General features: G+C 42.5%; 1 protein-coding gene across 1 annotated transcript in view; it reads right to left on the reverse strand.

The window, feature by feature from the left end:
- Positions 1-302: 302 nt before the first annotated feature.
- Positions 303-16,455, reverse strand: part of nkd1 (NKD inhibitor of WNT signaling pathway 1) — a 33,198-nt gene continuing 17,045 nt past the window's right edge. The window contains exons 4-10 of the mRNA XM_059357731.1: positions 11,134-11,191; positions 6,794-6,897; positions 6,523-6,618; positions 4,585-4,732; positions 3,644-3,725; positions 3,039-3,166; positions 303-2,005 (exon numbers count right to left, since the gene is read on the reverse strand). Coding sequence (XP_059213714.1) covers positions 1,476-2,005; positions 3,039-3,166; positions 3,644-3,725; positions 4,585-4,732; positions 6,523-6,618; positions 6,794-6,897; positions 11,134-11,191 — 1,146 coding nt within the window. The 3' untranslated portion in view covers positions 303-1,475. The remainder of the gene's footprint in view (positions 2,006-3,038; positions 3,167-3,643; positions 3,726-4,584; positions 4,733-6,522; positions 6,619-6,793; positions 6,898-11,133; positions 11,192-16,455) is intronic.

The following is a 16,455-nucleotide window of genomic DNA, read 5'->3' on the forward strand; positions in this document are numbered from 1 at the left end:
CATGATAATGGGTGCAGCCAGACCATTCGCCAGTGCTGACACAGTGCTGTAAAGATATAGTCTGGCTGTGCAAGACTAAACACTTTATGCATTCCCACACTGCAGCCATGTATTATATATGTTTTCCATGATATCAGCGTGTAGGACAGACAATGAGTTCTTTAAAAGCCTCCTGTGGTGTGAGGTTGAGCTTCTGAGCAGCACTGTTGAGAGTTGGGATTTCAGTTATTCTATTCTAATCTAATCCCATGGTGAGAAAATTGAAACAGGGAGAATGACAACAGAACTAAGACAGAAATAAGTGACTTTTGTACATTTTTTTAGTCGAAATGAGGCTCCTAGTGGTCTTACAAAATGCGGTTGTGAAGGAAAACAAACATAAAAGCCTCAGATAGTGAATACAAAGATATCACATTATCAATAAAGCTTATAAAATTGATAACAATATATACCTTATGTACAGTCAATGTTAGTTAATAAAAGTGAGGAATTTCATGACACTTCAGTACTGCAGATTATCACACAATTTCTCTTGTTTCAAAAAAGTGTTGAAGTAATTTGAAAATAACCTCTGAATGCTTAGTCAAAGTCACCATGACAACAACAATTAGGATAAAATTAGAGGTAGCAGCGGATTGGGCTCTCTGTTCTTTTTTCTTTTCTTTTTACACTTTATGACATTTCAACATTTTCCTTCCTATTTTTGCTGACGGGGTATTGCATGCTTGAATCTGAATCTTCATTTTCATCTTCAAAAACCTGCCTGACAGCCTGCTTTAAATACTCACGCACCCATGAGTGCACTTCAAGTGGTTTTCAACAGACACCAGTGTCGTGACACTCACATACACACACGCTCTTGCTACGCCCACACATTCACACGCTGCTTTACTTACACACACACACACACACACACACACACACACACACACTGCCTGCTCTCCTATCACCTATATTCCTTCATATATTTTCATCTTTACATCACAGTCTTTCTTCCTCTTGTCCCTCCTTTTCCTTAAAAACCTTTTGGCTTAGTGGTCTGGAAGGGTTGTGGTGCTGGTTTGGAGCCTTAGAGTACATCAGGTAGAGGATTACAGGGTCGGAGGGGGGCAAGAGGAACTTCAGGGTCGTTTATGAAAATGTCCCTCTGTGCCTCCTCTTTAGCCCCAGCCGTGATCCTCAGTCCTGGCCCTACTCAGGCCCTAAATCACTGTCCTGCTGCTTACCCAAGCTTTTGTACGTCTGACCAACCCATTTATAACACTGATTGATAACCTGTCAACACTGGGACACCCCTCCTCTATGATCCTCCTCTCCTACCCATGTCCTGTGTCTACTACAAAGGCACCGCAGTACTGCACAATGTAGGGTAGCCTCGCGGTTCAAGAGGAAGCTCACTGCAGTCGGCGTCTTCTGGCCTGGTTGGGTTTTGTGGGCCTGCAGGAGTGCTGAGCTGTCCCAGGCAAGGTGGAAATTCAGGACTGGTAGAAGTGGTGGTAGTGGTGATGGTGTTCATGGTGGTGGTGATGCTCATGCCGTTGCACCACTTGTGCCAGCCCCCCCTCATACAGCAGCACACTGGGCAGGTCCCTCACCTGCTCCTTCTCCACCACTGGTCCCGGAGCCAAAGCGCCTAAGGCCCTGTAGCCCTGGCTTTCCTTAGACCGCTGCTTGTGTTTGCGGTAAGGGGCTGTGGATTGGTGAGGAGGCGTCTGGCTGGGGAGCGCCTGTGGAGGAGGCGCACCTCGGCTTCTCATCACCCTGCTGCTTATCTGCGCAGGAGGTGTGCGGCTGTGAGTCTTAGGAGAACGGAGGGCATGTTTCCCTGAGTCCTGGCCTCGCGTACGGGTGGGGTGGAGGCTGTCCAGAGCAACAGTGTCCACAACAGTCTGCAAGCGCCGGTGGTGGGAATGGGAGTGGCCATTTTCTGGTTCATGGGAGCGAGAACGAGTCTGGTTGGATGAGCGGGTCTGAGGCTCTGCCTTTGTCGGCTCTGTGGTGGGGGCTGTGAGGAGACAGTAACAGCACTTTTATTTAACTGAGAAAGCAGAATCAAGGACAAGGTTGCAAAGAAATAAAAACATTCCTGCCACATGATCAAAATGTGCTACATGGTTTGGGACGTCACAATACCAGAAACCAATTTTACACAAATTTGATTTGACGTTTAAAAAACTAAAATAAAACAATAAATCACTTTATATCCTCTTCTTGTTTTCTTCGTTTTTTCGACTTGCTGCAGTGCAGAACGAAAGATGCAGAGACCACTCGGCAGTTTGCCAACTTGTTACTCTCTCTACCAATATTAGCTGCTCTGTTTCAACAGTGCGTTAGACTGAACAAACATGCATGCAGAATCGGATTTTCACAATGCAGCAGCGCACAGAGCTTGATGGGCGCAGGGAGCTCAGTGCGCTGTGCCATGGAGTAACACTGAGCATCCCCAGTTGCAGAACTGGGGATGCAAAAGTTACAATTCAGAATTTGGGCCAATGCTAGGTACCAAAGTAACAGTTCTTGTGATATCCCTATAGATGGGCACTCAAATCCCTGGGTAAACAAGGGGGGAAAATGATCCATTGTGTGTAAATTATTGTGCAAACAGCTCACTAATAAAAATCTAGTAAAAAGCTCCACAAGATTGTGGCAGCTTTACTTCAGGTTCTTTCTTCCTCAGTGACTGAGTCAATGTGACAGAGAGCAGATCTCTGTTAGCACTTTCCCAACAGGACCAACATTAAAATAATCACATGTCATCACTGACCATCAGATCAAGGCTGCTGCTTATTAGACCTAATATTTCACTTCACAACAGCCCGTTCTGTTGACGGACTTTAGCCTTGAACACTTGATGTATTGTGCTTGCCTGAGCCCCAGATGTTTGTACTGGCGAGTAGCGCAGTGGGCTGGTAGTTCCACCTAATGGCTCCAAGCAGGTGCCGCAGTAATGAGGGCCCCTGGATGCAGCTTCAAAGCGCCACGGTCTGCGTTTCTCCCTCCCCTCTCCCCCTCTAAACCCCTGGCCCTGGTCCACTCACCGGCTCCGAAGCGGGATGTGTAGTTTTCGATGCCTGCCAGGTCCAAGTAGTGGTTCCTGCGTTCCAGGTTCTCATCCACACAGTGGCGCTGGCAGCCCGGCTGGGTGTGGTGGTCACTGTGGTGGCGCCTGTGGACACAAGCGGCACCTCTCATTAGGTAGCAGTTGGGGCCAGAGAGGTTCAGTATGGTAGTGTTTGGAGAAAGTAAAACAAGTGTTCCTTATGATCAGGCAGTAGCACAGTAATTGTTAGAGAAGTGAGATTGTGACTGGAAAATCACAGGTTTAAACCTCAATTGGGAGTATTTGAAGAGTAAGAGGGCTGACTCTCCCTGCCGCTGTTACCTCCTCTTCAGTAGAGTGGAGGTAATTTTGGGCAAAACTAATTAAAGAGTAGAGGACTACTGCAGCTCCCAAGTGTGAATCCTTCCTCAAACAACTACTGCCCCAAGCCACTTTGAATGAGAAAGTTTTCCCTTTCAAAAAGTGAATGTTATAATCAGTGACATAATAAAAAAATATGATAATAATAACCTTCATATTCTTCTTGTAGACGCCACAAGCTTCAACAATTAAGACTGAAGTGTTACAGGGAGGTGGTTTTACCTTAGGAGGGCTCGAGTCTTCTTGTCTGCACTCTTGGGGTCTTCTATGCACTTGTCATTTTTCTCTCTGGGGTGGGACATGTCTGTGTATGTGTGAAAGACAGGAGGCTATTATCAAAGAGAACTACACAGAGAAGCCACACACACCCACGCGCACGCACACATGACAACAGTCACACAAGCCTCAGAAGAAAGCAACCTTTGTTTTGGGGTTTTACTTTGAAGATCTATAGAAAAGGAAAAACAACAATGCTTCATTTATTCTATTTTCAACTCCCAGCCTCTTATAAGGCATGGAATGAAAGAAAAAAAACACACGCAGACTTCAGAAATTGTTTATTAAGGACCCGAGATCTGATGCAGTTTCAAATTAGCATGAAGGCAACCAGCGATATTTTCAAAGCTTGCTCTGTTTGAATCTCTTGACGGATATTTATAGCCGAAACAATAGGACGCAAACACACAGGAATATATACTTTTTGAGATACTTTTCCCTGACTACTTGTTTACCAAGTCGTCAGTGAGAAAAGTTAAGTTGAACGTAGCTATATTTTCCCCGCAGCTCTGAGAAGGGGGGAGGTAGAGACGGGGAGAAGAGGGGGAAAAAGGGAACTTTGGAGAAAAGAAAAATGGCTGTGGTTATCAAAAGGACTCGGCACATCTCTTAAGGTTTCTTTCAGAGTATTTGAAGGCGCTGAGGGAGGGGGCCCTCTCTTAGCTCTGTCACTCCCCCCCATCATTAAAAATGAACCCCATTGAGTGGGAGAGATGGAGCGACGCCGAGACTGCGAGGAACAAAGCTCTGACAGGCCTGAAGCAGCCGCCTTTCTGCATGACAACAAACACATCTCTGGGTGAGCTGACAGCAGGCAACACAAGGGGGACCCCGAAACGCCCTCTCTTCTCCTCTTCCCCCGCCCACTGCGTTAATGTGAGCTTTACCTGCCGCACCCTGCGTACAACTCCTCCACCGCTGGCTGGAGTCGGGAGCTACCGACAGCTTGACCCGCAATGTCTTGCTGCTGCTGGGAGAATGGTTGACGGAGGCGTCCACGACCTCGTAGATGGTGTGGAGCAGGCTAGTGATATCCTGCAGAACAGAAGAGGCAGAGGTGAGTTTAATCTCTGGAATTGAAACTGTGTATCAAAAAGCAGAGAGAGAAATCCTTTGATCACAAAGTATGAAAAAATCTTGGTGACATTGGTGCATATTTTACAAGAGAAACATAGAAGGCTATTCTCATCACTATATTCTTTGAATTGAATATTCTGCAGCTTTGTGCATTAAAACTGCATCATAAGCATCATGCTTGCTAGAAATTTAAAGAAACAAGTCATACAACAGTGAACAGAGAAACTCACTGATGTCAGTTGTTTTACTTCAGCTTTCCACGTTGAAGCGATCAGACGTGGTGTAAAGACAAGTTATAAATTCATGAAAAGAAACGTCTCGGAGGTAGCAGAAGAGGCTGACTGAGATGTCAGGCCTGATATGAGTCGTGTTACAGCTGTGTGAGTGCTACATTTTCTCTTGGTAACTCCTCTATTTCTCTAAAAAAGACTAAAATTACACCTGGAAAGGAAGCAACACCTGTCTACACTTCCATACAAATAAATACATCTAAGCACACGTTCACTTGCAAAAAGCGATACCATGGTCACTACAGAATTGGCCATATTTGGGCTTTCTCATTTGCATAAAAAATAATATCTTGTGGCAGTTTAGAAGCTATAATTTGCACTGATTCTGTGTATTTTTGCACTATACCGAGATAATGACTTCTTTTTAGTTGTTAGCATCCGCACTAGCAAATCAAACTAATTGTCCCTTAAAAATGTTGCTTGGTGTGGAAGTGATTCATGCAGTAGAATATCCAAAATCTCATTAGTGTTTTTCTTTGGAAGGTAACACAGCTCTGCCATAAGAGCTCCTTTGACAGAACTGCTGAGAATTAAGCCTATGCCACAAAAAGACTCCAACAGCATGATTTTCACTCAATATAGTACTTTGAGTCATAAGAAGAAAAAGGACTACTATGAATTCTTCAGGGACCGGTTCCACATACTGGTTTCAGACATAGACACAGAGTAAGAAAAAAACTAAAATGAAATAAAATAAAAGCTTCCTGTGTCATTTTTGGTTTCCTTCTTTCTTTTTTATTTGTGTGAAGGGATAAAAAAAAGAGAGAGAGTTTGTGAAGAAAGCTTTTCCCTTCCCCTCCAAGCCGCCGCCTGCCGTCTCATGAGCCATGGAGCCACAGGCAATGCCAACAAAACTGCACAGCCAACCGCACAGAGGACAGCTCCAGTCTCTTTGCGCCGTTTCAAGTTGTTCTCAAAAAACACGGGCCTTTCTGGATGTTCTTTCAGATCTGTACCAGGCAGACGCAAGCCAGAAGGTACCTCGCAGGAGCCGAAACGCACAGATGTCGCTGGATCGGTTCTTAGGAGTGAGATCAGGTTAGAGGCTTGAAACTTCAGTCTTCACTCTTTTTTGGGGTGTGGTGATACCAGAAAAGGGCAAACTTTTACAGAAAAGTGACTAAATCATTTCCTTATCCAAAGGGAGAATGTTTAGTAGGTGGTGATTAGGCCATGAAAACTACATTTTGTTGGATGCTATTTTGTCCCATAAATAATTGCGATAAACAATAGTACTGTCATCTTAAGACACTGATATAGTGATGATGAAATAGTATAATAATGCAAGTTCAACACTTAACACTTCAAAATCCAATGAACTTTAAATTATGCATGTGTGTGTGTGTTTGGAGGGGCTGTCTGAGCCCCGCCCACAGTGAAACTGACAGATGAATGTATAAAGAATGTTTTGACGGTTTAATATATTTATTTACTTCCACTAGTAAATTAAATTATTACCTCTCTGGTGACTTTGCCATTGTTGTCAAAGTCGTAGAGGGTGAAGGTCCACTCCTGCCGGTTATCCTCCTCCACAGACACAGCACACTCCAACTCCTGAAACAGCACAGCGTTCAATTATAAGAAACAGTAGAGGACGTAGAGTGTGTGTGTGTGTGTGTGTGTGTGTGTGTGTGTGTGTCTCTGTGTGCGTCTCTGTGTGTGTTCTGCCACTGCCCTAGTTTCATCCAGGGGGGAGGTAATAAACGTCCTGTTCGGTGTTGACACTCACTTCAAACTGGAGCTGTTTCTGTGGCCCTGCGGGAGATTGGCTGTCCCTCTCCTGCATCTTCTCCTCCACACAGCAGCTGTCTGTCTTCTCTGGGGGTAAAGCCACTGCAGTGACACACACACACACACACACACACACACACACACACACACACACACACACACAGAGACACAAAGATAAAAGAGAGAGCCTGAGGATGGAAACGTTGGGTGCAGTCATAACCTGAGGATATGTCGTCGCCTTCAAGTGTTCCTTGTAAGCTCCTACTTCCGAGTTTGGCAGCTGCAATTAAGATGTGTCACAGATTCAAGTGCTCCTGGATGAAAATAAACCTACACAGCTAAACTCCACTTTTTGTTTAATTGCCTGTATTCTGAAATTGTGTGTGTGGATATATATATATATATATATGTGTGTGTGTGTGTGTGTGTGTGTGTTACATAATATTTTCCAAGGCAGCACTTGCTCTGTTGTGTTTAGCATCAGTAACATTTCACAAGTTTTAAAATTCAAAATTTTGAGCTTGTAGGGCGTATTTACAGTGTTTGTGATAAATACTCAAAGGTGACAGAAGATTTAAACACTCAAAATCAAGTTCTCTTTGGAAATAAATGGGCAAATTGATTCTTTTTAGACATTTTAAGCAGCATTTTTACCAGCACTAGTAGAGAGCCCAGGTACTACTTAATCAAAACAGTAAGATAGCGACTGGAGCTGGAATCTAAAATGTCAGTTCAATACAAAAATAAAAATGTTGAAACTGTGACAGAACTAATTCTCCAACGGCAAAATCTTTTCCATCAGTCAAACATATAGCAACAGTTTAAAGCCCTCAGCTTCAATATATATATATATGAAACCCAATAGGTTCAAACATGAAACTGAATGACACAACATGTCTAACACATGATAGAATATTATGTGGCATTTGGATATAAATGGTGGATCGTAAACAGCGTGTGAATATCAAAAGGCCTACGGGAGACCCCTGGGAGCTCATCACTTCATAGAATGACATCGACTGCAAATTACCATCAGACAGACATGCAGTGAAGGCAGTGATCGAGAGGGAGTACTAATCTGTCATGTGCATTTATACTGACAGTCAGACCCACCTGTGTAGAGGCTGACAACGTTTCCTATACCATAGAAATCAATCATACAATTCAAACACAGATATGCCCAGACGCAATTCAAACTGCAAATGTTCTGGTGAGAGGTGAAGGACGTAATACTCAAAATATGTATATGCATGAATGTAGGGTTTTTCACAACCCTCATTGTTTCCATTATATGCATTTGTTATATTGCTGCCGCTACTTCAGAATTTAATTAAATGTCTTGAAGTCGTAATTACGCGACTCTGCAGAGCTGTCTGCTCCACTGAACTTAAACAAACACTCAGCTGCTCTCTCTTCACTTTAAAGATAAACAGCTGGGATTTAGACAGTATCAATCTGTCAATATTAGGCAATTCATTTTTTTTGCTGTTTTTGTTTTTCAGATCACAGATAAGACAAGAATTGTCTATCAAGCATAAGCTATCATACCCCTTCACTAGGAAACTACTTTGGCAAGAGGAGAGCCACGGAGACAGACCTTCACTTAGTGGCTCAAATTCAGCCAGTGCCAACCCCAGCGCAGAGGAGTCACAAAAGGCTGGTGGCAAGCAGCAGCTGGGTCTAACAGCAGCAACAGAAAGCTTGCTGATCTATCAAGGACTCATGGCGTTCTGGGATAAGCCCATTCCCAACCCAGCTACAACAAGCCCTTTCCTCAAACTACTGGAAAAATCCTAGAGGAAACACAGTACTTTGTTACAGAGAATCCATTCTAATTGTTTTGTCAAATTTGTGTCATACGGGTGTTAATTTAATGTCATGTTAATGTCTGTGGCCATAGTTATTGGTGGTGTATTTTTGGATTGCACTATACCATAAGGTTGTCCACCCTGGAGGACAAAAATAACAACTGTCCCTGTCTGGTTTGATGTTTCAGTCTCACTGTTGGATGTTAGCCCGGACCTTATGCTACAGGATATCCTTCTCTGCTTTGAAATCCAGCATTTGTTTGACACATGAGACCACAGATTCACACGACATGTAACTGAGATTTAGGAGTTGTACACGTCGGCTCCTTTGCGTGTCTCTATGAGTTACAGTTATCCAGACACCTCCTTGCTTCATCCTCTTATTTGCTTTTGTGTAATTTTGTAGATGGTTGTTAGAGCCTCCCCCCAGCCACAGCCCCTGTATGTTTCACCTCTGCTCATTTGGCTTTGCATGAGCATCAGCCCCCCTTCCCTCTGTCCAATCACAGTCCTTCAGACCGCAAACACACCCATAAACACACACAGACCACACCCCTCTCTGTGCACCCTCCCCTGCTCCTCTCTCCTCTGCCACACTTTGAAGTTCCATTCTCAAACCTTCTGGAAGAAGATCAGACCCGCTGTAAAACAGAATCACTAATTAATTAAGCCAAGTCAAATCTGAAACACTGTTTGTTTGCTCGCCAACGGAGCAGACACAACAGCCCAATTTCTTTCCTCCTGATCCAAAGCAGATCAAAGCAGACCTGTCTCATCCCTGGGTAGGGGAAAATGCCAGAAATGAAAGGCATCATCCCAGGGAGCTTTTACCAACTTTTTGGAGAGGAGCAACATTTGGGGTCCCGCTGTTTGATCATCTGAGGTGCTCAAAGGGAACATTGTATGCGAGGGCAAATCTGTTCCGTAGCAGCTCAATATGGTGGGGAGATGCTTATCTCAGAGCTAATGAAATGCCGGGAGGAGTAACAGTAATCTGCTATCACCCTCCTTCCCCCTCTGGCCCCCCCCCCACCACAGACATAAGCCGACTCTTTATGAGAGGAGCTGAGCCAGGGGATTGGCTGCACATCAGATCTGAAGGGGCAAGATGAGGGCAGCCGAGGCGGGCACCCTCCAAGCCAAGGCTGTTCCAGGAGCCATGCTACACACACGTGCGTGCATACACTCATTCACACAGGCAGAAACTAAGGCAGGTCAGGAAAGCTGCCACACACTGCGAGCAATCACACCCAGCTTAGCTAGCCTACTGTATTACACATAACTGGGCCTGTCCCCCCTCATGCACTACGACAGCTCAGAGTTGCGAACTAAGGGAGATTTTGGGTTGGCCAGGATGGCATGGCCAGTGGTGGTTTTGGAAATGCTACTTTCACCAAAAAAAAATTCTCATGAGCAAGGCACTTAATCATCCGACAGTACTAGACTGTGCCAGGAAGTGTAATGTAATCTGAAACAAGGTGCTGATGAAGAGTGTCTTCAGCAAACTTTTCCCTTCTAACAAAACGTTGCAGTACTGATGTTAAGTATCCTAAAACACTTTCATCATTTAAGTGTTTCCTTAAATCAAGAGAACTGAATACTTTGATACGTGTCATCTGCTGGGATGAAATTAAGTCCTATTGATAAATTTTACCTATACTCAGCTTTATTTACAGTGAAATGTAAGGTAGAAAAACTGTCCCATTCTAGAGTTCTGGTATTGTGACAATTCTCCACCCATAAACACGACACAGTTGCCTCTCCATGCTGTCAGTGAATGAGTTTGCCTTTTCAAACTTAATGTGTTTAATGAGTTTGCCTTTTCAAACTTAACTAAGTCTGTATCATGGAAATATTCACACATAATCTATGGAATGCCTTTATTGAAGCAAATTATTTGGGCTGTCGTCTTTTAATCATAGAATGAACAGAGCAGATTTAATTAGCAACATCTGTCTTGAAGGGAAGACAACCTCGGCCAAGACTTGGGTTCAGCCCAATGACTAAAAATCATTTCAGCTTCCATTTATCAGCCGCATCATCTCTTGAGTCTCTACTTTGTCTATTATGCAGTGAAGCAGACCTAAAATAAAATAAATAAATTGCCTTGTTTCCAAATTCTAGGCTGGTCTTGTTCAACTCTTTATTTTTGCCTCCGCCTCACGTCCACTCCTGTCTTTAAATGGGAGGGGGAGACTTTCTCCTCCTGGAGCTCTTAATCCAGGATCGCATCACATTGGGGAAAAAACATGGAGGAATGGAGGCACTTTGCAGAGCACTACGGGGGGAGGGTCAGATGAAAGACGGAGGAGGTGGAGAGGCGGGAGAGAAGCTAAAGGGGACCTCATCAGCACATTGTTGGGGCTTAGAGAATGGGTGTGGAGCAGAGAGGAGAGGATGAAAAACTGTCAAAAAGAACTACACAAGTACTAAAAGGACAACTGTGAACAGTGTATTTGCAGGTTTGCATTCATATCAAATTAAAGGAGACCAAAATCAGTGAAATTACATTTTTTGTTGATGGGCCTACCTTCTAAACGGTAGTGTTCATCTCCAATCCTCTCTGCACATGCTTCATCCATGGAGTCCTGGAAAGAGAAAAAGACAGAACAAGACACATAAATCACTGTTTCAAGCCATATAAAGGAGAAGTAACATATTTTTGTCACATAAAAACAAACATATTTAACGGTGCAAATCCACAGCACAGCTTTCCAACATAGTGACATGCCCGAATTGAAATTACAGCGTTTATATATCTATATATGAACAAAGTTTGACAACTGTACTCGGAGCTTAAACAGCAGCGGAAAGTTTAAGAGGATGGTAATTGCAGGACTGAAACAAACTGAGCAGGAGACTGGAAGTCAGAATTGAGACTATGAAAGAAGTATCTAAATTGTCGCCGCCAGCCCTGCAGGGAATTCTGAGAAAGAGGGCTGGTAGTAGGGTTATTTCAGTGGCTGGATATCGTTGCAGCGATGCGTTCAGAGGCTTGTTTTTATCCTGGACTGTTTTGACCCGGGCCCCCTCTCCTGGCAGCTCTGTCTGTTAGTGCATACCACAGAGGCTGGAGGGACATGTGATCCACAGGCTTCACTATGGAAAAGTCTGGCTCAGGTATCATGCGGCATTACAGTCATCTGGCCGAAAAACCATTACTCACGGGCTGACAAACGCATATACATACACGCATCCGGACACACACAGCCTAATGCATGCACACATATTTGAAGACCCACCCTTGGCATAATTTCAAGGGTTTCCATTACACCCAACCTACCACAGTCAGTCTTTAAAAACCAGATAAATTGCACAGACTGCTGAGACAGAACAATATTCTAATCATAGGTGATGATTAACCTCAATAATCAAGACCTAACTTCATAAAATCCTTGGATATGAGTGTAGAAGCATGTGTGTTTATTGTGCACATGTGAGTGTGTGTGTGTGTGTGTGTGTGTGTGTGTGTGTGTGTGTGTGTGTGTGTGTGTGTGTCAGAGGCAAGGCTGTGACAGCGTGAGAGGGGATTTCTCTGTAATCCAGAGAGGTAGAAGGTCAGATAGTGTGATCCTACCCTCCTCAGACTAGTGCTGGCCAGGCCGCAGCACTGTGGGTGGCCTCAGGAAGAGAATATAGCAAACCACAGGACTAACTGGGTGCCTGGCTGTCAGACTGGTAGACTGATACCCCAAAGCAGGGACCCGGGATAAACCTGTGTTTGTTGTTGGTATAAATGGGTCAACACACGCTGGCTTCATGACCCTGGTCCTTTACTGGTTTAAGTGGAGTCTGCTCAGCTTTGGCATGACGAATGGGAAATCAGTAGTTTCAATGATGATTGCAGGATTATATTACGGCTGCAACAGAACACAGTGAAATATGGTCTATATGTTTATATGTTGGCATCCATTTCCCAGGAAAAATCTATTTTACACATTTCCTAGTTAAATTTAACAATCAATTTGCCAATAAATGCCTGTGACCACTAAATCACCATGATCAATTAGTTTAAGACTTACTAATTTCAATGGAAAATTAATTAATGCTAAATGGAAGATGGCTACTTCTACACATCTCTGAGAGAGAGGCTTTCCTGACACATTTGTTATGAAAACTGTGTAATAATCAAAGACTGTATAAAAATAGTGGACGTAGCCACTGTGACATCACCCATTGGTTTGCCGCTGGCCATCACCATATTTTATTTTTTTCAACGAGTAAAGAATGTCAATCAATAGTCAACCCTATTAACTTTTCAGGCTTGGAGGTTGGGAAAAATAAAGTAAAAATAAGTTTGAATGGAAATACGATTATTTTTCTAAGGATTTTCTGTAAAAGTTTGATATGGTTAAACTGGATAACACAATAGAAGTTAAGTCTAAAAAGATGCTGTTGAAATACATTACTGTTGACTAGGGGATGTTTTAGTTTCTGATACTCTTAGTCTCACTTAAGTTGATAAAAGGTTTTGAGGTTTGTGTTTAAGTTTGCTCAGAAATACTGTAACAGCTGTCACAGGTTAATCGCTGGTTGTCACAGTTGACAGAGATTCTAGTCTGCAGTACAGATCCACATAATTCACTACTAAACCATGGTATTAAACAGATTAGCATTATGTAATTACTAGATTGAATTACTATAACTTTAATTTTGACGTCCTGTCTTTCCATACACACACTCAAGTTCAACCCAGGTCAGGAGGATGGTCATGACGGAGGGTTGGTTGATGTGTGTTGACCATAGACTGTATAAAATGGTGTTGACACATTCAGGCAGATCACAGACATGGGTTTGACCTGTGTCCATCTGAATGCGGCATTCACACTGGCCTCCGTGCAGCCTCACAGAAAAATAAAATCATTCCGCAATCAACATTCCCTCAATTCCTCACACACAAAGGTACACACACATACACACACATACACACAGCCACACACACACACACACACACACACACACAGATACAGCGTCTTGGAGGTTTTTCCTTTTTTTTTTGATGAATGATCCAAAATTATTGAGGGGTTAACCAAGAACATGAGAAAAGGGGGAAGAGGAATGTGCTAATTGGTTGTTGTCTGCGGTGATGGATGGGAGCTGTATTATTAGTCTGCTACGGTTACTCTGGGATCTGCTCTGGTCAGTGTAAAGAAAAAATATCCCATGCTTTTTTTAAAACTTCACACACACAAACACACATTTCCTCCTCTCTCATGAAATGTCTCTGGCCACTAAATAGAAATGGATAAACAAGGAAGCAGAAAAACACTTATTTGAATAAAAAAACTGGCACAGAAAGCCATATTTCTCATCATTCCTTATTTTATTTTTCGGCGCTCTGTGACATGTCAATTTTTTTTTTTGACAGTTCTCCTCACAACTTTATTAAAAAAACCTTGAGGTAGTTTTTATGATGTCAAGTATAAAGTCCAAATCTGTTTCATAACTGTTAACTGTTCTTTATTCTCAACTTCTATGGTGATACCACTCCAAACCAAGGACTGCATCCATTTCCCTAGATAATCAACTTGACTGTGAATCTGACATACTCATCCTTACAACATACTGAGCATCTTAACAGAACCTCCAGAATCGCTGACCCGATGACACTACCACTTTCAAGCATAGCTCTCCATATTCTGGCTTTGGCAGTGATTGATAAGATCATCCAGTGCCAAAAAAGTAACATGTAGGAGTTCTAAAAATAAAGAATGTTTGCTTCTGAGTTTCCTGTGTTCCCACAAGCCTATTAGTCCAAAACAATAGAAACAAAAACAATATGGTACATTTCTTTCCACAGCTATAGAAAAGGGACACTTTAACGGCAAAAGAAACCTTTCTGGTCACATTATTCAGACCTATGAGAAAGGGATTGATCCCCTCAACCTCTATAGTAATTTGAAAGACAACTTTTTTATCGCTCCTATAAGGAAAGGGTTAGCAGAATTCCTGGTCATATCAAGACGATACCCTGGTCTTTCCATTCAGCTCGACTCTTAAATCTCCTTTCCACCTTGTTTGATATAGTAAATAACTAAGCCTCTTTTTCCTAGTCTTTATATACTTTAATTACTTTAATTATTTAATACATATTTATTACAGATTCATGGCTAGAACAAAATTAACACAGTGCGGCTCTGCATAGAAGTGTATAACATTTATATGTGGCATCTACTGTTGACCTGCTATCTCCCCCTAAAAATACCCTGTCACCCACTCCCAATTCTGTATAAATATGGGCAGCATGTTAAAGGGTTAAAATTTGGCATTTGAATAAAAAAACGACTAATAAGTCATATCGCAATATGACTGGCAGACTTAAAAGAAAAGTTTTACCAAAACTATTCTGGCAGGTGAAATATGCGACAAAGCATTATTTTACATGAAACATAAAAAAAAAATTAAAAAAGACAAAATGTTTATCTTGAATAAGCCTTCAATATTATTCTTCAATATACCAAACTAGCAGCATAAAATGCAAACTAGAAGACTATTAAACAGGCATCAGAATACTGAAAGCTTGTGTAAAGAACAGAAGCTTTAAACAGTTACATACTGTACTGAAGAAGTAGTAACAGAAGTATCAGCCGTAGTGACATCAGTACTCTATAACAGTATAGTAAGTAAATGCTCAAGCTGCTGTTGGACAAAAAAGAAGTCAGTCCAGTTTATTAAGCCACAGAGGATAAAAGCTTGAACTCACTCCCTTCAGTTTGATTTGAAATGAAAGAGCTCAAAGTGGATTTGCCTAAAACTGCAATGCTGGTCATCCCCCTCCAAAGTGATTTCTCCACTAATGAGTAAAGGCGAGGCTCAACTGATGCAACATTTGCAAACAGTTAGTGAATCTGAAAACCGGGTCTCATTAAATTCCAGCACATATGGTATGTGTGCACAATGACCACAATAACTATATGTATGTAAAACACTAACTACAAAAGAGCCATCAGTCTTTTGAAGCAGCAATGAGCCAATGATGGGTTTCTCTTGAGACCCTTGCTAATTCAAGGGTCAGAGGTCAATGTGGGAGAGCATTTCAGGCCAAAAGAGAGGCCACCCTACCCTGCCACCCCCAGGGGCTCTACCACAGCTTAAACAATAAAACTGTGAGGTGGTAACCTTCTATACGCCCAGTATCGATGCTATAAAATCAACACTTCATGATTGAAATGCACTGCTGATTACCCTGCTATACATTGGGTGTGGTAGAGTTTGTATGTTTTGTTGCAGTTGTTGCTACTTGTTTCTTTAGCTTGGGGTCCAAACTGTTTTATATAATCTACAGCATGGTGTCACTTCCCTGCAGGATTTGTAGGATGAGATGCTGGCTTCAGGACAAACAAGCACCTGGGACCAGCTAAAACAATTTTCCAGACATGATGTTAAATGTTGTGTGGAGACCACTGCAGAAACCATTCCGCTTTCAAAAGCGGCCAAGTCCTTCAGAGCTTCTTCGGGGCTTTTCGGACATGGGATTGTATGGCCCCTGTGTGTTTTTACACTTGTTTAAGCCCCTCAACATAAAGTGATTTATTACAGGGCTATAACACAGAACGTAGTGTGCTTGTCCCATTACAACATCCCAACTACATTGCTCGCCGACCTGAAGGCCTGTTTGGTTTGGCCATAGGAACTATTTGGCAAACCTCATCAATGGTATAGTTTATTGAATTGAATTTGGATATACCAAAGACAGATTAGCATATTTAAGAATGTTTACTGAACAAACACTATATCAAGATATTTATTTAAGAATGGTGACCACTCTACTGCCTTCAGTATGTTTACCTTACAAATGAAAATCTCAGCTCTAAAACATTATTGCCAGTAATGCTAATTCAACGCCAGGCTT

Source organism: Centropristis striata, chromosome 2 (assembly GCF_030273125.1).
Source record: "Centropristis striata isolate RG_2023a ecotype Rhode Island chromosome 2, C.striata_1.0, whole genome shotgun sequence".
NCBI classification, from domain to species: domain Eukaryota; kingdom Metazoa; phylum Chordata; class Actinopteri; order Perciformes; family Serranidae; genus Centropristis; species Centropristis striata.